Source organism: Myotis lucifugus, unplaced genomic scaffold, assembly GCF_000147115.1.
Source record: "Myotis lucifugus unplaced genomic scaffold, Myoluc2.0 scaffold_27, whole genome shotgun sequence".
In the NCBI taxonomy this organism is placed as follows: Eukaryota; Metazoa; Chordata; class Mammalia; order Chiroptera; family Vespertilionidae; genus Myotis; species Myotis lucifugus.
Genome location: NW_005871075.1, coordinates 10,527,796 through 10,553,454, shown reverse-complemented (window position 1 = coordinate 10,553,454; position 25,659 = coordinate 10,527,796). Strand labels below are relative to the sequence as shown.

The 25,659-nt window shown below is 43.3% G+C and overlaps 1 protein-coding gene across 8 annotated transcripts in view; it reads right to left on the bottom strand.

The window, feature by feature from the left end:
* The window catches only part of NCOA2 (nuclear receptor coactivator 2), a 257,444-nt gene that overhangs the window by 910 nt on the left and 230,875 nt on the right, over positions 1-25,659 (bottom strand). For 6 of the 8 annotated variants that reach the window (XM_023751985.1, XM_023751986.1, XM_023751987.1 and 3 more), the window contains 10 exons: positions 24,033-24,239; positions 21,384-21,596; positions 19,118-19,247; positions 13,365-13,530; positions 10,602-10,880; positions 9,723-9,803; positions 8,383-8,617; positions 6,635-6,812; positions 5,869-6,067; positions 3,762-3,851 (listed from right to left, as the gene is read on the bottom strand). In XM_023751985.1, coding sequence (XP_023607753.1) covers positions 3,762-3,851; positions 5,869-6,067; positions 6,635-6,812; positions 8,383-8,617; positions 9,723-9,803; positions 10,602-10,880; positions 13,365-13,530; positions 19,118-19,247; positions 21,384-21,596; positions 24,033-24,239 — 1,778 coding nt within the window. The remainder of the gene's footprint in view (positions 1-3,761; positions 3,852-5,868; positions 6,068-6,634; positions 6,813-8,382; positions 8,618-9,722; positions 9,804-10,601; positions 10,881-13,364; positions 13,531-19,117; positions 19,248-21,383; positions 21,597-24,032; positions 24,240-25,659) is intronic. The other 2 variants (XM_023751990.1, XM_006086380.3) reach the window with 2 other exon arrangements.

Genomic DNA, 25,659 nt, shown 5'->3' with positions numbered 1-25,659 from the left:
TGTTTGCTCCACAGGTACTCTTGCTAGTTTCTGGTTGGTTATGCGCTGACAATCGATTTGAATGGCTGGATACTCAGGGCTGTACACTTGTTATTGTAGTGAGCAAGAACCATGTGCAAATGTTTCTCTGGCTGGTGAAAGTATATCTGTCAATGCTTTTTCTTTGGCTATTGACTATATACACTCTTCCCCAAGTTTTCACTATTTGCTAATATCTCATTAGCAAATATTAATTGAGTACCTACTCTGTGCCAGGTTCTGGGGATATAATCATGACAAGCCATTTCTGGCACTGCTATCAAAACACTGCTGAATGGGCCAGGACGGCAACTAGAGAACAGTATGATCTGAGTTATGTGAGGGGGAACGTTAGTTGCTGTGGGAACATATAACAACTGCTTGCTCCTGGGATTTAGATACCGAGACACAGAATTTTAGCACATCAGGGCCATGAACGATGATCTAGTTTAAGTAAGATCAGGGAGGAAGTCAACCCAGAATAATGGATTTCCCCAGAGCACCTGGGAAAGCGAGCTGGGGAAACTGGCCAGCTCATGTGTTCTAGGAGCCAGAGGTGGAGCTACCTGCCTGGGCACTTACACAATTCGTCCCCCCCACCCCGCCCCCAACCTGAAAAGTGAGCCCAGGACACCTCCGATTATATTTTCTCTTTTAGAAGAACACCCAGTATACTTTTCTTTGTAATGTTTATCCCTAATTTGTGTCACTACATGATTTTGCATGTAAATACTTGAAGGTTCTGACTGAAATAGAAAAAAAAAATCCTTCAAATTCCAGTTAAACTGGGAAAAATGCTAGTGGAGAAGGTTTATATCCTTCAGAACTTTAAGGCAGGGTTCTTTAACACGGACCGACATCAGTAAGCGGCTCTGAGCCAGACTCAGGTTAGTGGCAGAACGTGAGCATGGACGGCAGGTGTTGCTGGTGTGGTGGGCGGGGCATGCCGTCCTAGCTGTGCCACAGAGTGGGGAGTCACTGAACCCTTCTGCACTTAATACACCTTAGAGCTGTGTGGGGATTAAACAAAAGGATGTACACAGAGCGTTTAAATAGTTCCTGGGACATAATAAATGCTCAGGAAACATCAACATCAGCATCATCACCAACTCAAAGCGAATCCTAGTTTCCATAACACTAGTAAATATAAGTAATCACAACTGTACTTTATACAAGAGCCATGAAACTGGGCAGTGAACTCAATTTTAATACGTATAAATATGAAAATATAAAGGAATGCTATAAAAAGTCCTATACATTTTGGTTAAAATAAAATACCTGTCCTTCTCTACATAGTTTTTGGGTAAGTCCACAGTTTTATATACCAGCTCTGCTTGAAGCTATAATTTTAATCTCCATTTATAGATAAATGGAACACAGATTCAATTAATAATGAATCACAGTGGTTTCTAGCTCAGCAAATAGAACCCAATTACCAATAAAAATTCTGAGAAAAGTTCTTTGATTTGCAACAGCACAGAGCACATCACAGCACCTGGGGTAAGTGGCTGAACCCTCTGCGCCCACATCAGCGGCCGGTGACACAGGCAGTGATGTCGCTATTACTCATGGATTAGAAGGGATATACTGTACACAGCCTTCTCTGGAGGAAACAAGAGTGTCCGTGACAGACTGTTCTCTGGCCTTAACATTCAGCATAAACAGAGGACAGATGGGTAAGCCTGACTCAAGAGGGGGCTGGGAGAAACAGAGTGAGAGGGTGCAAGTGGCCCGCTCAGTTCCGAAGGCACCTCTGATGGCGAGCGCCTCCTGTACTACTCAAGTCGCCTGGTGTGATCCTAACGATAACCCTCTGTTCCAGGTCTAGTGGGTGCCCATCAGGCACCGGGGCTCTCGGGGCCCTCCCTGCCCAGCGCCAGCTCTGCCATTAGTCGAGCTTGAGCGTCCCTGCCTCTCCCTCCTGTATCCGGTGCTGCTCGGGGCGGCCCTCCACTCCTAGGATCTGCCCACCACTTCCGAGCTGTGTGGCCTGGGACAGACGACCTAATCCTGAGCTTCACTCTTCTCATCTGAAAATGCGTTGGAGACCACAGGCCATTCCCTCTCTCAGAGGTTCCTCCCCACCCCAAGGTTAAGAACCGGTGCCTGAGGCCAAGGGCTCGGCTAAGGGTTCTCTTCCCTGCAGGATGGCAGCAGAAAGGAGATGAGCTGCTCCTCTCTGGCCTTCTCCAGTGTGTAGCTGTCTAAAACCCGAGGAAAGCCTTTGCGAGGCGGGCAGCAGAGTACAGGACGAAGGGCGCACAAGGAGCTCAGACGGCTGGGTTCACTCCCTGCTGGTGCGGGACCCATGGCAGGGCTGTACTCGTGACAGCACTTGTGTGATTCAAACGAGGTCACTTAAAGCTCAGCGAGAACGGGTGTGCAGTAAGTGCTCAATACCCGCTGGAGCGCCTGTGATTTTGAAGAAGTATGAGGGCTCTGCCTCACCCAGGCCAGGCTTTTCTGTTTGGAGGTGATGCAGCGGCAGAGGGAGACAAGGCAAGTCATCACAGACAGGAGGGGGGACTGGCTGCTGGCCTGGCCCAGGAAGTGCTGCTGGAGCCGTACTCCACCAAGTGGTGGGCCAGCAGCCAGCCACACGGAAAGGTGAAGGAAGGAGGCCTTCACCCCCCCAGACACAATGCGCTCAGAGGTTCAGCCCCTGGCACTTCTGGGCTCAGCTGGCCGTCCTCTGTGGGAGCCTCATCACCAATAACGTTGCCATTCCTGGGAGGTGCAGCCCGGGCTCCAAGCCTCTACTCTGCACATAATCACCCCTGAGCTCCGGGCTCCACCTGGGGAGGTGCAGTGCACAGGAGGCAGGACTGGCATCTGGGAGGCGCCAGCCAACTTCAAACCTCATGCGATGGCACATTTATTCTAAACACATGGTCCATATGAAATAGGCTCCATTTTCTGCTTGAGTTTCTATACCAATCCGTCCACCATTTAGACGAGTTGTGCATCTGGGTACATAGAAGGTAACATCTCCCGGACTCCCACCCACAGGCCTCTGTGCCAGGTGACTGTTTTCTCAACGAGAGACGCCACACAGGCGAGTGCACACACTCTGCCATTAAAATCCACCAACTGCTTTTTAAACTTGAATGATAATCTCAACAAAACCACCCAAGATCCATTTTTTTTTTTGGTAGGAAATTCAACATCAATTCTACATTTTCTCCATTGAGAGGGAATTTTTAACTTAAAAGAGAGTATCTAGTGCTTACATATCCCTTGTGTTAAGAGCCCCCCAGGGCAAGGCTATAAGTACTACAAAGCCCTCGGTTATAGGAGCTATATAAGCACTGATTAGCCTACTGTTTCAAGACTAGATGTTGAACATGGTGATATTACTCTCCTTAGAACAACTGTCAAGGTAACAAGGAAATAATACACAAGATTGTTGCCTAAACAAAATGGAATATAGACAAACATGTAAGCAAACATAAATTCAATGGTTTGCCCTAATATGACTAATTCACCGCCACTTTATGTTCTGCTTTGCTATAATATCATTCCAGGGCAAAATTAGTGTTCTTAATTCATACATCACCATCAGCTCAATTAAAATCAGCTTAAAGGGATAATTACACAGAACCATTGTAAGTCAGATAAAATTAGAAGATATTTTTTAAAAAATCACAAGCATTATAACTATCTTCAATCACTCTGCCAATTTTGGTCTATAAAACATTCATGCTCACTTTACCCAATTCGCACATTTCTTCACTGTTTCTTACCCGTGATGCGTCTCCCTCCTGCTTAATCATATCCATTCCAGGCAGCTGGTTTGAGAAAAGGCTGCCTCCCCTCAGAGCAGGGTCATTAACCTGAGGGCAACAAGACAGGACAACATTTTTAGCGGGACGTCCAGAAGTGTGGTGGGGAACAACCAACCACCAGCCTTCCTCTTGCTGGAATTTAGGAGTAAATAACGAGGAAAGATGACTATGTAAAAATGGTAGTCCTCTATCGTATGGAGAAACATGAAAATAAATACATGTTAATATACTAGCTGCCTTCAAATTAAATTTTATTTGTATTCTGTATAGAAATTCAATAGAGCCCTAGCTGGTTGGGCTCAGTGGATAGAGCATCGGCCTGCAGACTGAAGGGTCCCAGGTTCGATTCTGGTCAAGGGCACATGCCCAGGTTGTGGGCTCGATCCCCAGTAGGGGGCGTGCAGGAGGCAGCTGATCGATGACTGTCTCTCATCATTGATGTTTCTATCTTTCCCTCTCCCTTCCTCTCTGAAATCAATAATATTTAAAAAAAAGAAATTCAATAGAGATGATCATATTAGAAACTTTTTCATATCATTTCATGTTCATTTTGGGGGCTGAATTAGACTAATGACTCATATTTGGGACTTCGAAGACATCTGAAAGGCTCCTCATATCCTTGGTTACTCAGGCAAATTATAGATTAGTCAGAGCCAGTGTGAATATCCAAAACAGAGCTGAATTTGGGGACTCCTCCAAGACTAAGTGAGCTGATCATTAGCATGTGTGACATGTCTTTTACAAACGACAAAGTGAACGTACAGATGCTGATAGAGGATTCTGTCATGAGACACACACTGCAGTTGTGTTTTGGGGGCTTCCAAAATAACTGTGATATTTGAAAGGTTGAAATCCATGCAGAAGTTTCAGAGCCATCGGGACTATTGCAAATGCAGCATTTACACTTGGGTAGGTTGACTAGGACCCATACTAGATTAGACCATCTCAGCAGCCCTCACTACTCCTAGAAAGGAAACCAGGAACCACTAGTGGCCCATTTTTATAGAAAACTCAACATCAACACTACATCTCATGCACCACTACGATTTTTTATTAATACCTTCTTATAGAATAAAATACTGAGGCACTGCAAAATTCTGTAAATTTTCAGTAAATTGTGGTTTACCAACCTCAGAATGAAATAGACCTAATCCAACTTAATCTTCACCTTCTCACAACTGTGATCTAACTGAAATTCATGGTGCTGTCAATGGCTTATTGGGTAAGTCATTTAAACTTTCCCTGTCTCAATTTCTCCAGATATGAAATCCGATCCAGGGTCCTTGCCACATCTATAATTTGAATGAATGACTGAGGAAGTAGAATGCCAAGCATTTTGTGGCCCTTAAAAATAAGATTTCCTATAAACACAATTTTAAAATGATTAACCCACACCTTTACCTCTGGCTCAGCCCTACCCAGCTTTCTGAGTCCCAGGCTGGCTCCTGAGATACCAGATGCGTTGAGTTTCTTCCCCACCAGTGAAGCTGGTGTACATTTTGGAGTGGGAGAACTGTTTCAATGTTATTCAACACAAAACAGCACCATTAAAAAAATACTGACAAGAAAATCATGGCATCCACATCCAAAGATGACAGAACTAGTTTTGGGTCACCCCTATCAGCCTCCTTGCAGGAGTGAAGTATCATTTAAAGCTAATTGGATGGCAGGTAGCTTGGCCTGTGATTCATCTGGTTTTATATTAAGAAAAAAAAAATCAGTTCTTAAACTAAAATTCCAAGTAAAGCTATTTAGAAAACACATTCACTATTCCATGTTCAGAGATTCATGTTAGCTGTTGCTAAATTCATCAAATAAGAGAAAAATTTAAATGACAAGAAAGTTAAGAAATGTTTTCAAAGATGCTTGAGCAGTCAGAAATTCTTTGATGTGTATTTTGTCATTAACAAGTATTCCTGATAATCGCACTAACATAGGTGAAAAAACACTCCTCAAAATAAATGTGGGAGTTGACAGCAGATGCTGAGTACAAGGGAAGATTCACTGAAATGAAGAAATAGACAAAACGTGATGATCGGAGGACAGGGCTCCTCAGGGTGCTCACCTGCTCGGGACCCATGGAGGACAGCCCTGACGTAGGCACGGAGGTCACTGAGGTCATGCTGATCTGTCCTGTCATCTGGTTCATGTTGCTCATCCCACCTGTGTTGGTTGCCATGGATACATTGATGTTCATATTGTTATTGTACATGCTGGTGTTTGCTTGCTGCCCAAAGTGAGGTGGGGACTGCTGTGAAAACATGCTGGAAGGCAATGAAAAGATGACAATGTCAGCGCCCAGTGCAAACAGGCAGGCAGCTTGGAGCACTTGCTCCTCTGGCATTTACTTCAGAGTGAAGAAAACCAGGCGGAGAGAACCCAGGGTGGGACAGCCAGCAGGTGCCGAGGTCAGAAACAGCAGGGCCCGTAGTGCTCAACGAGGCTGCAGGGGCGGCCGCGGCACCGGGGAGGTCGGGAAGGCTGTTTCCCACCCTCGTGTCTGTACGGGACAAGCTTTGTGATTGTTCCCTCGTTACACGCACTGACAAGGACGGCTTCGAGGGCACTGCCTTCTTCAGCAGTTTCATACACGGGCGGGGTGCTACCTTCTTAGGGGGCTCCTTTTACTTCCAAGGAAAAGACCTCAGACTGAGCTTTTTCAAATTCTGGGACTTCTGCCCTAGAAAAAGCAAGCTGGCTTACTTAGCAGTTTATTTGGCATCGCTTTCTTGTGTAAAGGAGTTAAGAAAAGCACAGAAAAGAGACGTGTGGTCTACAGAAAGATCTCCTGGTGATCATTTACATAAAAAAGACACAGGAACACAGCATACCTGTTCCCACCCATGGACCCCTGTGCCCATCCGTTCATGTCGGAGGAGGCCTGATAGGCGGGGCTGGCCTGGGTCTGCTGCAGCATGGGGCTCTGCGTGTGCGCCATTCGGGGTGACATCAGAGGGCTCTGGGGTGTGGTAGCCCCAGTGAAACCGGGATCAGGTTGCTGACTTATTCCTTAGAAACAAAATAGAAATCCAAAGGAGACTGTTAGTTTGAGTGTAGTGAAAAGAAAGAGAGCATTCAAGTTAAATACACACAGAAAATTACTTTCAAATATCTGCTCACGTACTGGTTAATTACATATATTTTAAAAAGGTTCCAAGGTGGGATAAAATGTGTGAAGAAAAATATCTCTCCGTCTTAATTCTCACAGTAGTTACAGGGGTTCTTAGGAACCATGTTAACTATCATGGCTAGAGGTAGGGAGAGAAAATATTATTTTCCCCCATAAACCTTTCCAAATCAAGAATGATCAAATATATATTTCTCTTTAACCTGAAGTAGTCTTTAAATTTTTATATGTCACTATAAGGACTGTTTAAACAGAATTAAAATTTCACAATATATAAAAAGTCAATATATTTGAATAATTTTTTACTGAATTAATGTCATTCTTTATAAGGCAGATGCATTTTTACAAATAAGCAACTGCATCCACGGTGAGCTCGCCTGACTTCAGGAAGGGCTGGATGGTACTGCAGTGCTAGCCAGGACTAGCAGGAAGAGGGAAACAGCTCAACGTAAGCTTCTTGTTCAGTTTAGAAGCAAATGGCATTTAGACTAAATAGGGGGAAAACGTTGAGAGGACTGTTCTAAACCATCAAAAAGGAAATAGAGGAGAGGAGCTTGGAAACAAAGGAGGCAACTTCTCGGGAAATTTCAGGGGTGATGTTGAGATAAGCAGGTTTTTGCCCAGAAGACATGTAAAACATGCATATTTAATCAATATTTAAATTAGCTATAAAGGAAAAGTTGAAGATCACACAGGAAAAAGCTGCACATTATCTTTCTGTGTATTTTTTAGTGTTGTTTTTTTTTTTAAGAAACAAAGTCATTCTGAATATTAATGTAAGCACTTACTTTTGTCAATAATTCAACTATTAATTGAACATGACATGCACATGAATATTAACACTGATGACACTACACACTTGCCTTTTAAGGCTGACCCAACAAATCAATATGAAGAAAACCAAGAGGCCTTCCATTGTGGTTCCTATACAGCATTTCTCAAGGATTATCTATTCATTAAAAATCTGGTATAAACTTTGAAGTCTTTATTTTTCAAAGTTGTAGAATGTCTCTAATACTTACATTTCTATATGACTTTCAACATTTTGTGTATGTCTATTGATTTGTTTGAGTCAGACTCAGAGGTTCAAACATAAATACATATATATCCACCTGTGTTTACAGACACGGACATAAACACATAGATCCACACACGCACACACACGACTGGTGGATGCACTGTCCACACTCACACTGACTTCGGTCATTCTTAAAGTAAGACCTGCACTCAGAGAAAAGGTGGTACCTGAGCTGAGAGACTGGAAGGTACTGTGCTGGACCTGGGGACTCCTGACAGGCCCCAACTGTCCTCCCAGGTTGCCTATCATTCCCTGGTTAGCCAGAGCCAGCTGGGAGCCATGCAAAGAGCTGTGAGAGAGGAGCTGTGACCCAGGACTGGGGGACACTGGGGAGAAAGGACTGGAGAAAGGTGGTGGGGATGTAAGTCCAGTACCGTAGTTTGGAGGAAATGGAAACTGCTGTGCATTTGCCTGGGGGACCCGGGGGTTGCTCATAGTTGCGGGCATCCCACTAGGAGCCACCATGCTTGATGTCATATTCAACCCTTGGCCTCTCATCATCAAAGTCCTTTGCTGAACTTGCTGTTGCTGATGCATCTGTCTCTGGCGGAGATGCTGGTTCAGGATCTCCCGCTGCCTCTGGGCCAGCATCTGGGCATTAATAGGTGCCTGAAACGGGGGCAGCACAGGGTGGAAAACGTTGGAGTACACACAGGTTGAAAAACAAAGTGTATATTAGAAATAGGATAAAAATAATGGTACAGCCTCGTGCAAAATTATTTGGAAAATACATTTATATGGAAAGAACACTGTAGAGCTGAACAACTACTGGTGGTTGAGAATGTGAGCTTCTAAGTTCTACAGAGATGATTATTCCGAAACGTGCCATGACGTACACAGGTAAGCCCAATGTGAGCACCAATTAACTGGAGGCTCGAAGTGAGAGGACCTCCCGGTAAGTCCAGTCCCTCCTGTCAGAGGACTCTGACGTCAACTTTGAGAATGGCAATTCAGAGTCTCATTCAAGTCCAAAGGGGAAACCAAATCACTGTGCCAAAGGGTTCCTGAAGCCCTTCAGAAAAGGCTGAGCAGAGGCCGGGAGAGAGGGGGCAGGGGCAGGTGACGAGAAGAGATGCCGGCACTTGGGGGCCCTCGCGATATACAGCCGACCCTCATTATTCGTGGATTCCTTGTCTGTGCACTCCTTTCCTCACTAAGATTGATTTGTATCCCAAATCAATATTCACAGCACTGCTGTCATTTACAGATACGTGCAAAGCAGTGGATAATTTGAGACACTCCCTGTGCCTGCTCCCTCCTGACTCCGCCTTCTGGTTCCCACCCTCAGACTGCATTAGGTGAGTTACAGGACTATTGTCTGTGAGTTCAAATGTCAAAGACTGAAGAATACCCATTAAATAAGCTGTTTTCAAATGGAAACATACCTAAAACAAGGTCATGTATTGCTAGGTTGCTGAATATGTTGTGAGCAGAGGCTCATAGGAACCTAACCCTCTACTTCTCCTAGGAGCAGTAGTTCTGTGTCCGCTAATTCTTGCTTGCAATAACTTTATGGAACACAACATGTGAATAATGGAGTTGCCTGCAGCCGCAATAACAATGGCAATGGTTAAGAGGAACCACGAAAGATGACTGAATGATGTTACAGATCCCCTGTGGTCGTCAGAACATCTGGCACCTCAGTTACCTCACGTGGGGCATCAAGGGGGGAGAAATGGACCCAGCGAAAGCTGACGGAGGGGCTGCCCCTTACCTGTGTTGGTACTCCAGGCCTCAGAGTCAGGTTGGACACATTGGACACATTGCTCATTTGATTCATAAGGGGCTGGCGATTCTAAATGGATACACATAGGAATCAGGACATTAAAAAACCCCTATGAATTTTATTTCAAATCATCTTCCTAACAAAATCACCTTCCACCCAACATCTGCCTGCTGCTGGACACTGAAGCCCCGGCTTGGAGCTGGATTCTTGTGGAAGCCAGTTCTGAATGAGGTGTCACATTGCTTATAACTGGGAAATTATTTTGGACTGTTCGGAAAACAACTGTTTGAAAGGGAGGAGAATGACCAGAAAAGGAGGCCAAGAGGAAGACTAGAAAAAGGCAGGTGCTCATCACTCAGAGAAACGAAAGGAGATTGGAAAGCCCGCAACATGATTACCTGTTGTATCACAGAAATCTGCTGACAGGGACCATTCTGTCATAGATAGGACTCCTGACAGGAGCAGCTGGTGTTCTGAGTGCTTGGTTTGAGCTTGGAACTGTGCTGGGTCCCTTAAATATACATATACTGCCCTGTACTGTACAACAAGCCCATTTTACAGAATGAAAACTGAGGCTCAGAGAGCTCAAGATTAGACCATTAGTAAAGAATGGAGTTAGCGTATGCAAGGACAGCTACTCTGTACTGGAGTTAGTGGAGGAGAAAGAAAGAAAGGAGTAGAAAGGAGTATGAAAATCATAGGATCATCTTGGAGAAGTTGTCACCCTCCTAGAAAGCATGGAATGAGATCGAAGGCATCCAAGGGACACACAATTACTGCTCCATCTGACATCTGTCCTCCCTGTGCCACCCACCCTCCACCCTCCACCCTTCACCCCAGGCTTCCAGGCACTCACAGAGCACATACCTGCTGTGCTTGGAGGCGATGCTGCAGTTGGAGCCTCAGCTGATTCGGCTGGTTCTGCACCAGGCCTGTGGGCCTGAGGCTGGGTCTGGGCTGCATGCGGAGTGTGGCGTAACTGGGCCGCTGCCCCATGCTGTGGAAGTTGGGGTCCTGCATGGGAGAATAGCTCCCCTGGGCCATCTGGGCCTGAGACGCGTACTGCTGGGGGAAGACGGGCGCCTTCTGCTCCAGCATCATGTTGGAGTCCTGGCTCGAGAACTGGTCCGGATCGACTGCCTGGCTCTGAAGAGAAAGCCCAAGGAATAAACAAAGAAATAAAGAAACTAACAACAGCAGAGGGAATGTAAGGCTGGTTTTTCTCACTGTCAGAGATTTGAAGCCTTTTATACTGTCCTCACCACACAAAGGTACTTTTAGCTTGACTTCACTTTTCTTTCCAGGAAAGCCTTTATGTGAGGCAGGAAGCCGGGGTCAGGCGTGACGTCCCCGTCACTTCTTCCCAGGGAAGGGACCCATGGGCCATGACTACGAAAGCTGCCTACTCACTCCACCAACCAGATACTGACCTGGACTTTCAATGCGCCTGTTTCATGTTTTCTTGATAGATTACTCATACCTGCATAGTTCATTTCAATGAGCAACCACCTTGGTATCTAGTTGGGATCAGCAGTTTTGGGGTCCCCACCACCATTATTCCCATTTTGCAGATAATGAAACTGAGACTTGGAGAGGTGAAACAAACTGCAAGAAGCCGACCTGGGTTCCAGTCCAGTCTGTGACTTAGGACCTGAGCTACTCACCAGTATGATACACTGCCTTTATTTTATTAAAAAATATATACCTTTATTGATTTCAAAGGGGGAGGGAGAGGGAGAGAGAGAGAGAAACATTGATCGGTCGCCTCCTGTATGTACCCTGACCAGGAATTGAATCTGCGACCTTTTGGTGCATAGGACAATGCTCTAACCAACTGAGCCACACCAGCCAGGGCCCCATGATAGTTTTGAAAATGTGGATGGATCTTTGTGGGGGAAACTATTCATTGTTGAATTACTATTCTAACTAAATCCACAAAACTACCTCAGAACTTTAAATATCTGCCCATCTTTAGTCCTGGCTGGTGTGGCCATTGTTTGGGAATCATCTGGTGCACCGAAAGGCTGCTGGTTTGATCCCTGGTCAGGGCTCATGCCAGGGTTGCGGCTTAATCCTTGGTAGGGGGTGTGCAGGAGGCAGCTGATGGGTGTTTCCCTCTCACATCCATTTTACTCTCCCCCCCTCCCTCTCTCTCTAAAAATCAGTTAAAAAACAAATATCTATTTGCCCAATTTTAACAGAGAGAACATTTAATTTCCATTTTCAAAGAAAACACATTTCTGATGAGTAAAAATAAAGTCCACTACTACTTCACATTTCGAAGCCCCACCTACTAATAAGCACACTTCCATAATTCAGTTTCACATGATATAACGATGGTGTATTTGATGAGACAAAAGAGAAATAATACAAAGAAATGGAAAAAATAAGACTAAGATATTAAATGATGAAATGACGCCAGTTTTGATAAAAACAATGCACTCAGCAAAACCCAGGATCACATTTTTAAATGTCACTGAGACAAAACTCAAGGACAACAACACTGAATGCTGAATTCTAACTATCACCCGAGGCAAAGCCAGCAGCCACACAGGAAATAGTTAAACTCCATTTTCCTTTCTTGCGGTATTTCAAGTTATATCAAGTCATTTCTTTCCATTTTGCTGTTCTCAGTATGAATTGACAAGTCTGAACTCCCACTTATGTCTGCGAACTGTGGGGATTATGACGAGACTGTTTTTAATGCTTCAGAAGTCTCCAATGACTGCCCCACCTTCATCGCAGACCTCACGGCACGTCAGACGTGCAAGAAGTCGACCCGACACTGGGAGGTACTTTTTAGTAACAAGAAACAAAGATGATTCATGCTGCTAAGAGAGGAAGACAGAAACACGACCGTGATCGTTTTTTCTAGGTTCCTCCTTATACAGTGAATCAGGAAGGCGGCTTCACACCAACTTAGCTAGGTAGCCAGCTTCAGAAAGGCTATGCTATTTCATGAGACTGTCTATGATATTACTTATAATTAATTATAATTTATGATATTACTGCTATAAAGTAATCTTACAGCAGAGACTTACTTTAAGTTACCGACTGATTACCAGGAGGAAGGAAGCTAACTGAGTACACTAATTGGTTAACTTCTTTATATTCCCACTTATGCTTAAATATCCTAAATATTGTTGTGGGCTAAACCCACGCAAAGGTCAAAATGATTAATGAGTTACAGCAACCTCTAAATTGACTTCTGCTACCGTATGTGCAAAGTATTCTTTTAGAACAAATAGCTTCCTATCACTGGCCCACAAACGTAAGATTCGTATGGTGATCATGGAGACTGGGTTTCAGAGGAAAGCATTCAAGGCCATCGGGGCAGCAATGTTCCATTCAGCAGGTCCCTCCCTGTCGTTAGGTGTGCTGGACCTGTGTTTCTGCCTCTCAGCTGAATAACCCAAATTCTACGTAAAGCTCATACCCAGTGTTTTCCGTTCTTGGGCCAGAGTTTATGAGGTAGTCACAAGGAGAGGGGGGGAAAGAAGCCAGAGCTAGAGTGGCACGAGGTGAAAAGGTATTGTAAAACGCAGACTGCAGATTATCTGTGGGCAAAAGGAAACGAACATCTCTGTGCCCACGAGATGCTCAGCCCCGCCAGCTTCCGCCTGCACGTACCTGGCTGACCAGTTCGGGAATTCCCAAAGCTCTGTCAATCTCCTCCAGGCCATCGAAGTTCCGCAAGGCCAGGTAGAGCTGGTCCAGGAGGGCGCCCTCGTCGCTGGGAGACTCGGCGGCAGGGTGTGGGCACAGCAGGTCATCGGGGGAGCTGCCGAACGGCTGCCTGCAAAGACAAGACTTCGGCTTGGGCCCGTGGAAAGGCTAGCTGATCGCAGAACATTGTTATTCCTTAAGGACTAAAGTCTCAGTTGCCTTCTAGGGTCTTTGTAGTAAAATACTGTACCAGCTGGACACAGAACAAAATGACCTATGCAAGTCCAAGGCCCACCTGGCCATTAATGTTTCCACAAATGGACGCTGACCCCACAAGCACATATATATTTACTTTGCACTGAAGTGATCAAAGGACTTTTCCTGAACTTTACTAGGAAAGTCTGATTGATTGAATAGTCTTATTTCATAGGAGGCTGTGCTGACCCACCCGGGAGATGCCAGAGCACGAGAGGCACATAAAAGCCACATGAATTTCTGAACTCGGCTGTCGCCAGACTAAACTTCACTGGACTAACAGGAGCCTTCTTAGTCGCCCGTAAGCAAGACTCGGAAACATGAAAGCTCCTGAGGTGGCCAAGAGAAGCCGATCATGAACCTGCAAAGTATGTTTGTTAATCTATATGGTAATAGATGATAAAACCATATTAAACTCCAAATTCTATGGTATATAAAACTCCCATCATTGAAATTAACTGACAAATTGGGGGAGATTTTTAAAAAGAGCTTCTGAGTCACTTTAACACCAACGGGGAAATGATACTTATCTTTCCAAAATAGTCTAAATTTGTACCCTTTGAGTTACTATATGATGTCTTGGAGGAAATAACTTCATTCTTAAGTGAACACAGATTCATCAAGGGATGAAGCTGCTTCTTTAGCCCAGTTGAACATGCCATGCTTTCTGAAGATAGCTGAATATGTCACATTGGCCTAGAATCCAGAAATCCTGAAATGCTGATTACTAAAGCCAACAATTTCAAAAAGTTGTAACAACACAGTACATTAAAAATAATCTAGACTCTCCACTGATCCCTAGTTACTGGTAAAGAAAGGCACCCCAGCCCTAACTGGTTTGGCTCAGTGGATAGCGCATCGGCCTGCGGACTGAAGGGTCCCAGGTTCGATTCCAGTCAAGGGCATGTACCTTGGTTGCGGGCACATCCCCAATAGGGGGTGTGCAGGAGGCAGCTGATTGATGTTTCTCTCTCATTGATGTTTCTAACTCTCTATCCCTCTCTCTTCCTCTCTGTAAAAAAATCAATAAAATATATTTAAAAAAAAAAGAAAAAAAAAAAAAAGAAAGGCACCCCATTAAATGTCCCTTGAGAATACCCTCACCACCTCCTGTCCCTGGCTCCCAGCCTGCAGCCCCACTGCCTCTGAGGCACTGGGCCCAGTTAAAGGACATAGCACCTCACATGAGCTACCAGCAGTTACACGCACGCACCAGCCACTCGGGCTCCCACCCACACGCTCAGCCTCTGCCCTCACTGGGGACTCTCCACCTGCCTCCTCTCCCCACCATGGCTGTGGTTCTCGGTAAACAGCAGGCACTGAAATAGCTCCCCCACGGCCGACACCTTCCCAGAACTCACTTTTAAATACAAGTGTGATCCGATCACTCCTCACCGCTGCTTAGGGAGGAGCAACCAGGAGAAAACCACAGGACTGCATGTCATGGCGGCAAAGGCAGAAGGAAAGGCCCGAGAAGTGACCAACATCTGGATGTGGTAAACTTCATGCAAAAAGAGCTCAAGTCGGCCAGAGTGGACGTCGGCTCTGTACCAGGTCTCTTAGGCTGAGACCTCATTCCCCAAACATGCTATTCACGTGGGGCATTCAAGTATTTCCTTTGTCTAGCTTTATTTCAAAATTCTCAATTCCTGTTTCTCCAGAAGCTTCATTCCTACACACACCCCTGGCCCCTCATCTCTCCACGGGTGATAGGCTCATGGGCAACCGTACCGTTACCCTCACTTTTCACATGTATTCCCAAAATCCTGCAAAAAGTAGCAGCTACTACATGATGAGAAATAGTCAACACAAGAAACTTTACTCTCATGTACATTTCAAACAGAAAACCAAGTGAACTCAAAAAATGTGAATTTAATGTGAAAGCAAATCTTTCATGAAAGACAGCGATTCTATTTCAAGAAAAAAAATCACTTTTATAAATCCAACAGAAATCTTCAAACAAATCATCTATACATTTTGGACTATATTTCAAACCTCTCTTTTACGTAGCAGGTGAGCTAAGGAAAAAACACAATGGAACTACAGAAAATGGAAATTCAGCTACAATCAGTGAGTATGGGGATATGTTAGAGATTTAACACACTGTCCTTTTGAAATATGTACATAAACTAATGCTTGGTTCATAAACATTAACAAACCCATTCCTAAACAGGTGGGTCGTAAAAATATAAGATGGTGACGGTGACGCTAACAGAGGGGATTTTTAAAAAGCACTGCTTTCCTTTTGTTTCAAGAGGGATGTTGTTAGAACCTGTTACCATCACCTCTGAGGCACTATGGCAGTAAGATTAGCTTGAAGTTGGTCTTAACTTTCTTCCAAACTCAATTATTTAAAATACAGTAAGTGGGATGAGTGCCTGGAAAGACTGGAATAACTTCTAAAGTAGCAAAAACACTTTGTTCACACAGTTCTTAGACACAGATAGCCGGAGATAGGGACCGAGGGGGCAGCACAGGCCACGGTGAGCCCCAGAACCTGCGTGGCACAGCTCACTCTGCATTTGGACTCAGTAAAATCGGAATTCTTCCCTTTTAAACCAACCAACCAACCAACCAACCACCCAACCAACCAGAACTCTCATCTGTTTGGGCAACTGAAAATCCTAATTTTGGGCTTAGGATGATTTCCCTAGAAACTCATCTTTCCATTTCATTCAAAAACAACTATCAAGTGTTGGATTTAATTATTGCACTATATTTTTATTATGTGTAAATTTCCATGGAAATGGCTGGGTTTATTCTATTTTTTACTATTTTTATTTATTTCAGAGAGAGAAAAGGAGAGGGAGAGAGAGAGAGAGATAGAAACACCAATGATGAGAGAGAATCATTGATCAGTTGCCTTCTGTACACCCCCTACTGGGGATCAAGCCCGCAACCTGGACATATGCCCTTGACCGGAATCGAACCTGGGACACTTGAGTCCGTAGGCTGACGCTCCATCCACTGAGCCAAACCGGTTCGGGCTGGGTGGGTTTTAACATACCAAATAGACATATTTAGGAAAGAACAACCCTCCCACACTGTGAAATTAGACTCAAAGTCTCCCTGTCTGTTCTTCCAGCCTCACTGCCACTCACGGTGCAGTGGGAGGACCAGCGGTGCTGGCATCACCTGGGCTTTGTGGGGAAGGCAGACTCCTGGGTCCCACCCAGACCTGCCTCTCAGTGAGACTCCAGAGGCAGTTCACAGGCACAGTGGGGTTTGAAAACACTTGTTTCACTGGGCCAGTGTGGCTCAGTGGTTGAACACTGACCTATAAACCAGGAGGTCATGGTTCCATTCCTGGTCAGGGCACATGCCTGGGTTACGGGCTTGATCCCTGATGGGGGGCATGCAGGAGGCAGCCGATCAATGATTCTCTCTCATCATTGATGTTTCTATCCCTCTTTCCCCCTCTTCCTCTCTGAAATCAATAAAAACATATCCCCCTTAGCGAATGGCATACAGCAGGTGAGCACCCTTCCTTCTTTAGACAGTTATTAATCAGTTTCCTTAATCTTTTCTTTCACTGCAATAACCAGCTCTCTACTTTTCTCACCAAACCTATTGCTGGGCACATATTCACCTTTCGCTATTTTTTAAAACGTCATTGAATCCTTTATTACTCACTTTACAGAAAGAAAGATGGGCACACACTGCAACCCTGCACTGCGCAGCCCCGACTACGATGAAAGCATTACATCCCAGAGAGGGACTCACTCAGAAATGTGCATTTTTAAGCAGCTCTGGAAATGAGGCCTGCCTGGGTGAAGCTCCAGAAAGCCTGTTGACTTTCATCATTTGTGCATTTGATAAGAGAATTATATGATTTGAGACTAGAATAATCTCAGAAGGACATAAACATTCACTCTGCAAAAAGGTCTTCATGGAGCCTCCAACCCCAACTCTTTTTTAAAAAAAATATATTTTATTGATTTCTTACAGAGAGGAAGGGAGAGGGACTCAGAGAGTTAGAAACATCGATCAGCTGCCTCCCGCACATTCCCTACTGGGTAGGTGCCTGCAACCAAGGTACATGCCCCTGACCGGAATCGAACCTGAAACCCTTGAGTCTGCAGGCCGACGCTCTATCCATTGAGCCAAACCAGTTAGGGCCATCCCCAACTCTTTACATATGAGCCTCGAGGCCAAATTCCTCCAGTTTACGTTTTCTAAGAAGTTTGCTTCCTGGAAAGCAAAGCCTGCATCCTGTGAGGGCCCACTGCCTCTTGCTCAGGCCCCAGCTCTCTCCCTGCCCTAGGCTCTCGCCAATCCGGCCAGCTGGGCAGTGCCATCACTCAGGCCTCAGTCCCCTGTGCAACCTCGGCCTCCAGTGCTCGGCTAAAACCCAGTGAGATCTCGCAGTATCACAACGGATGTTGCCTTTGCCGGGAATAACACAGAACAAAACACAGCGATGAGCTGAAACGCAGGCATTCTCCGAGCCACGGGTGATGGGTGCGTTTTTATCCATAAAGCAAAGCGAAGTCAAAGAGCTACCCTGAGACTGCTGGGCTGAGCTGAGGGACCCTGGGGGAGACCCAAGTAAGTAGTGACGTCACATCTGGCAGAGACCTCTGCAAATTCTCCCTTAATAAAAGTGCCCTCAATTTCAATCCCAGATGTTTCACTAACAGAGATCTGTTATGAACTCCCAGTGAAATTACCAATGCACTTAGGGAAATAGGTCAATCATTGGATTTAGAACTTCAAGAAATCCAGATATTGAAAGTATTGAATTAAAAAAATTAGAAATAATGATTAATGTAATATTTAAAGATATAAAGATAAATTCACAAAAATAGCCCTAGCTGGTTTGGCTCAGTGGATAGAGCATTGGCCTGCAGACTAAAGGGTACCAGGTTTGATTCTGGCCAAGGGTACATGCCCCGGTTGCGGGCTAGATCCCCAGTAGGGGTCATGCAGGAGGCAGCCGATCAATGATTCTCTCTCATCATTGATGTTTCTTTCTCTCTAGCTCTCTCCCTTCCTCTCTGAAATCAATAAAAATATATATTTTTTTAAAAATCACAAAAATAAGCAAGCAGAAAGAGGTTATGAAAAATACCCGGGCAAATAAAACTCTTAGAAATGAACAATATATACTAAATACCAGGTAGTATCAATAAATCCACACCTAGACACACTGTGGTAAAGCTACAACACAGCAAACACAAAGAACTGTTCAAAAGCAATTAGAAAGAAAAGATCACCTACAAGGAAATGAAAATGATTAGACTGATAATCACAACCAAAAAAACTCAATAAACTTGATCAGATACCAAATCCTTTTTCAAAAAACTATTTCAATGGCTTAATGTACAAAATCTGAATTCTTCAGTTTGGTCAGGCACCAGCTATTAAAAGGAGAGGACTGACTTTGGGCACAGGCCTGTGTAAAATAACGTACAGAACTCGGAAAGCAGCTCTCCTGGACCTCCTGGGGCCTCCGGACTCACCTGCTCTGGCTGGCGAAGGAGGCCTGGTCTATGGGCAGGATGCTCTCAGGCCACGGGGCGGTCTGGTTTGGAGGAGCTTGCTGTTGGCTATACTGGGCGCCCCCCATGTTCATCTCTAACTCAGATGGCCCTAGAAAAGGAGAAGACAAAAGTCCAAAAATCTTACAGCTTGTAATCAGGGAAGGATCTGTTTCTGCTATGTAATACAAAGCAAAACATCTGGTTTTTAGAAGATGAAAAAGACAGGAGGAACACTAATCAGGTGAAAATAAGACTCTTTGTTCTGATACAGAAATACAGGCAGTGAATATCACGGCTAATCACCGCTTCCAGGGTGGTGCAGAGCAGCAGCTCTACACCTCTTCTTGCCCTGAGGAACCTTTCCATTTTGTCAAAAAAGATTTTGTCTATGTGGGTTGTATCTTACTGAAATTTACTTTGTTGGAATTAAAATTGGCCAATAGAAAAAAATATTACTTCATTTAAAAATCATTATAATAAACCCAGTATATGTTAACACAAACTTTTTTGAATGAAAAAACAAAAAAACCCACCGCCACCTTTTACTGATGTTGTTTTACATTTTTGAAAATCACTTTAATGTCCTTTGACAGAAGAGAGTCAGAATTTCCTACTTGCTTCCACATTCCAGCCCCACGAGAGGAGAGTGAGGAAGAAAAACAGTGTCTTAGTGTGATTATGAGAATAGTCTGGGCCTGGCAGACCCCCTTTCCAAAGGGCGCCGGGGTCCTGGGCCGTCCTGTGAGAGGCGCTGGTCTGCGCGTGCTCCTGAACCTACTGGGTTCAGTGACTCTCCAGGGAGTAAGGGTGGAGCAGAAAGGAGGCCAGTAGCTCAGACATGCTCATTCTTAATAGCTCTTTTTAGAGCTTTAAGGCTAATGATGATATGAGCTTTTTAACAATTTTACTGTTATCATTATCTATAGACCTGTCTTCCATTACAATAGATTTCCATTATAATCAGAAAAACTCAGTTATACAGCAAAGCTCAGAAGCCAAGAGTGATGCCTTTCAATGATGAAAGACTGAAACTAAATTAAATTTCTGGATATAGGTATTTATTATGATGTTTTTTAAATGAAGAAATATTAAAAAAAATTTCCCAGTTTAATTTTGCATGGAATTCCTGTCATTTTTTAGCATTTCTCATGCAACCTCAAATGACAAGAATGTCATCTTTCAGAAACAATAACCCAAAATGCACTGAGCAGTTAAGCTGCTGGTTAGGAAAACAGATGCCAGAGGTGGGATGAGGAGTCTGCACCTCCTGCTCCAAACAACCGTGGCACCTTTCCATCATCAGTTAGCTCCTAGTCATGGCACAATATCTAAGTATATGAAACAGAACATAAACGTCAACTTATCTGAGCTATGCTAATGTACAAGAGGAAGGTTAATATGTCAATGATTAAAAACATAATCTTGAGTATGAGCTGCATTTACCATTAATATGTTTTAATAATGGCTTTATTGAGCTATAATTTGCATAGCATACAATTTATCTCTTTATAGTATACCATCCAGTGGGTTTAGTATATTTACCGATTGTACAACCTCCACGACAATCAAGTTTAGAATATTCTTATTCTCCCCCAAAGAATGACCATTGGGAGTCACTCCCCATTGTACTCCCACCCCCAGATCCCAAGTCCTAGGTAAACATTAAACTACTTTCTCTACAGATTTGCCTATTCTGGGCATTTCATATAAAGGGAGTCATGCAATATACCTGACCATTAATTTTTAATAACATGTGAACTGTATCCAAACAAAATTCTACTGATCCTCACGATTTGTGAGACGTTCTGTAAGACCTGCACCTTCGTGAGGACCTGGGAGAGTAGGTTTAACAGTGGAGGGCAGTGGCCCAGGAACCTGCACTTGAAGGTCCTGAGGTGACCCTGATGTTAGGAACCGCTGTTAGGACCCAGATGTTAGGACCCAGAGTTAGGAACCGCTGCTGCATCACTGAAATGCTTCTCCAAAAGACACCATTTATATGGGACACTCACTGCCCATATAAGCTGAAATTAGGTAATTTAATGAAAAGAAAACATCACAAAGGTAGCTGGCTCTCGTAGGAAACTGAAAAACCTTTGAGTTTCTATACAGAGTTCCAGCAAAATCCCACTCTGACAGCGTGACATGGGGGACACCTAAATGGCAAATTAGGAGCCTGTCTTGGGAGCACTTCTGGAGCTGTTAGTCTAGGAAAGCAGAAGCAAAGCCAGGAGCACCACCTTACCTAGATTCATGACCTGAGACTGAAGCATCTGCCTTTGGCCAGGCTGGCTGCTGGGTCTCATGGGGATGTTGGCGGCTGGATTCCGAATCATACCTCCTTGGAGCGTCCTGTTCATGGCGCTGGCGGTAGCAGCACAGGTGACTCGCACGGAACTCTGCGGTGCCCACTCCCCAGATGGCATGGTGGGCCGGGCGGCGTTACTACCTATCATCCCTGAAGGCAAGCCAGAGAAGACAGAGACATGCAGAAACTGAAAACATACTCAGCACGTGTGAACGCCACACAATCTTACTCTGAGCAAGACAACCAGTCTGCAATACGCAGCTAGCCCAACAGCTAAGGCCTTCACTGGGACAGATGTGGGCCGTTGGCTAAGAAATAAGAATTGGCAATTACTACAAAGTTTTTTACAACACGGACTTGCCACTCTGTATAGTTCGGAAAAGCTGTTAAAATTGTTCCCATATGTACTCAGAAACAGGTGCTGTGGCGTGTGGATAACCCCAACTTCCTTCCTCAGGAAGTGAATCACATTAGCTGACACACACGTCAATGCTTTACTTTCCAAAAGGGAGGTGAGGCCAAGAAGAACAAGGTAAAAAACTGATCATCAATACTCTAATCACAAACCAAAATCATGGAGACTATCCCGTGAAGCCCACGCCTATGCCTTTCAGAGCATTAGAATTTGTTAAGCTTTAAAATTGCCGGGTAGCCTCCAAAGCATGGGGCAATGACCCGATCTTTCTACTACGGTTCTTTGTAGCCAAGACTGGGAACTCCTACTACTTCAATATGCCTGGACCATCACATTCCTGAGTATAGATCTAGAATGGGTTCGGGCAGACTGGTAAAAATCCTTTTATGCTTGAGATGTTAATAGCTAGTTGACCACACATAATACAGGAGCACGACACTGGTAAGCAGGATCGGGAGTCTGCTTTCCCTCGCTCGGCCGCCGAGATGCTGGCAACGGCCAGAGATTTGCCAAGACTTGATATTCTAGAAGTTCTGGAAAAACCCCAAGTGCGGACCCTTCATTTTGAAATGTTTAATGACGGATGTATAAAAACTCTGCTTTCAAATACATGACTTGCTTTCATTTACTTTAATTATAATAAACAACTAAAAATAGGGTACATTTAATAAATGGAGCAGCCATGTATGGTGGGTGGTTTTTTCCTGGAGAATGTGCTCCGTTAGGATGATTAAGAGTGAAGGACATTTAATTAGGTTGAAAAAGTTAGAACAATATTATGGTAACATGTATTTAACAAACTATTTTAAGATTAGATTTAAATTTTACAAATATATAATAGGAAATAGGCATTTCAGCTTTCAAAAAATCTATTATCTAAACGACATAATAAGATTATAGAAAGTCCAGAAAGCAGAAGGTAAAACCATCCTTAATTCAACAACATTAATGCAATTATAACTGGGGGAGTTTCTCTCAGCGTTTTCTTTTTCAACAAAGCACAGGCAATTAACTGCATGATGACAGCCTGAATACCAGTGGTCTCTGGGCTGCTTAGAATTGAATACAGGTATATCCCCAAGTTCTTATGTCAGGTTCCCACAAGGACTCAGGTCTTCTTGGATTCTGCTAATAAGAAGCCACCTTTAATAAGTCATTGGCTCCTGTTCTCTTATAAAATTTACATAAACCAATATTTTATTTCTATAAATCAATAGTCTTAAAAATTATGCAAAATTTATATGGCACTATTTCTGTGAATATACAAATTAGTGAAGTAGTAAGTTCCTGGCAATTAGGATAGGTACCCAATTAGTATTTGTTGAATGAACTATTTTAATACAGCATGGTTCATTGCTTTATGAAAAACAGAAAGTAAAAAAATCCATCTTTTCCCCTTAAATTGAACTCTTATTTTCAGTTAACTATCTAAATGGCAAATGTTTACAGGGATTACATAAATTAAACACCCACCAATATAAGTTCTTTTGATAATATCTATTATTTCAGTACCTTTTTCTTTAGGCCCTCATTTCAACAAAGGAAGAAAGCTATAAATTGTAAGCAGTTCTTTATAAAAAACTGGAGATTGAGCCTGCAACCCGGGCATGTGCCCTGACTGGGAATTGAACTGTGACCTCCTAGTTCACAGGTCAACGTTCAACAACTGAGCCACACCAGTCGGACTAAAGTTTTTATTTTTAATGAATATTTTTCTGAATGAGAATGGTATCATTTACAAGCATGAAAGGTTGGCTGAATTTTAAACTTTTATTCTGAAATTCTCCAAACACAGATCATCAATTAACAGGAAGTTTTGGGATTATCAGCAGATTATCATGAGAAGCTGGCAACCACCAAATTATTTTACACACACCACCACAATGTCTCAAACAGCAACGGGAACAGAAGTGAAATGAGCCTATGGTATAGGAGTCATAATTAGCAACCTCTGAAAGTAATGATCACAGAGTAAAAGGCCAGCTTCCTGGAATGCTCTCCGAAGCTTCCTGTACCACTCTCATGGTGAAAATCTGTACACTTTTCTTACATTCAAATGTTAGCTTCTAACATGAAAAATTTCATTGGAAGAATTCTACTAGTTTGATGTGGATGAAATACATCATTAGGTTACAGAACCCAGTAAAGTAACAGTGCATTTGAGCCCTTACCTGTGCTACTGTTCCCTACATTTCCTTGGTTTCCTATCATCCCTTGGTTACCCATCATTCCTGGCTGAGGTATCACTGAGTAGGGACTATTGTTTCTGATTGGTGGGAAGGGTCCAGCACCAGTTGGGCTTTGCAATGTGATGTCAAGTGGTAAATTCTGGTTTGGCAATAACCTGCCCAGTTGCCCTGGTCGTGGGTTATTAAAAGCTAAGGAGAGAACAGATGAAAATTAAAGGTTAATATCAGGAAACAAAAGTAGTGTTTAGGAAAAATGCTGTCTGTAAAATAACAACAGATATGCATGTCAGAGACCAACTGCCTAAACAAAAGATAAATTCAGACAAAAACAAGCAGTGTCACAGTCTCCCAATCTAATCAACAAACAACTAATTTAATTATTCACATTCTTACAAAAAAAGAAAAAAAGAACATAACATGGTTGTCACTTACCATATATTTTTTCCCAATACTAGTCTCTAATATTCAATTGTATTTGCTAAGTAAACCACTCATATGGTGTTTTTCATGTTACATTATTAGAATTTAGTAGTATTGCTGTCACAGCTATCTGCATACAACACCAAACCCAGAAACATATGGTTTGAATGTTACAATTACATGTCTATACTAGATTTTCCTAGAAGAATTAGGTTCAAGGTGTTGAATTTTAGTGGAAGTGAAAATCTTCAAGTGTAAACTGTTACCTGAAGTAATTATTAATGCTTTAGGACCCTAATCTTTACTCTTCTAAATATAGTTTTTTAGAATTCCAGATACATTTAGATTTGAAATGATTCTTAGGGTTAGTTCCCAAGATTTATTGTGTAATAAGCACTACACTAGTGCACTGTACTATTACATATACAACCAGTAATTTGATATCAATGCTATTTAAATTTTTTTAAAGTATAAAGATATTATAAATTACAATTTATAGCACTAATGTATTAAATAATACCAAGTTTTCACTTTTTCTGAATTATCATATAAACATAGTATGAAATAGAAACTTTAAAAGAAATGGTTCTTCACAATCAATAACAGAAATAAAATATTTAGAAGAATTAGGGCTTGGAATAGAAATGATATACATGCTTATTCAGGGCTTCCTCAGGGCTAGTTATGTGGGTTACCCATCAATAATTTGAACACTATTAGGAGGTACAGATGGAGGAGAAACCATGAGTTCACATGCAGTTTGTCCTTCAATTCCCTTGGATAATGAGCATGAACTTTCTAGTTTGTTTCTCACTCACTTCTCAATTCTTTGACTTGTGCTCTCGCGTGGTCCATAAGTAATCCTCCATTCCCCAAGAAATAGGCAGGTTTGAGAGATAACAGTAAAAGCTCGACTTTGTTTTACCCTTTTTGGGATGATCAGGAATCACTTGAGAAAAGATCTAGTAAATAAATGTACCCTGTGATTTGGTTGATAGGTGCCATTTCTGGTTTGAGAACCAATGCTAAGCTTTGGGCCAAACTGTTTTGGAAGGGGCGGCGGTGGGGGGGCGGGGGGGGGATCATTTCCTCCATTCACCAATGTAACTCTAAGGAGGTTATCTGTCTTCCCTTAAATTATGTCCCTGGATCAGGAAACGTTTTTCTTCCATTCAAACTATTGGGCAAC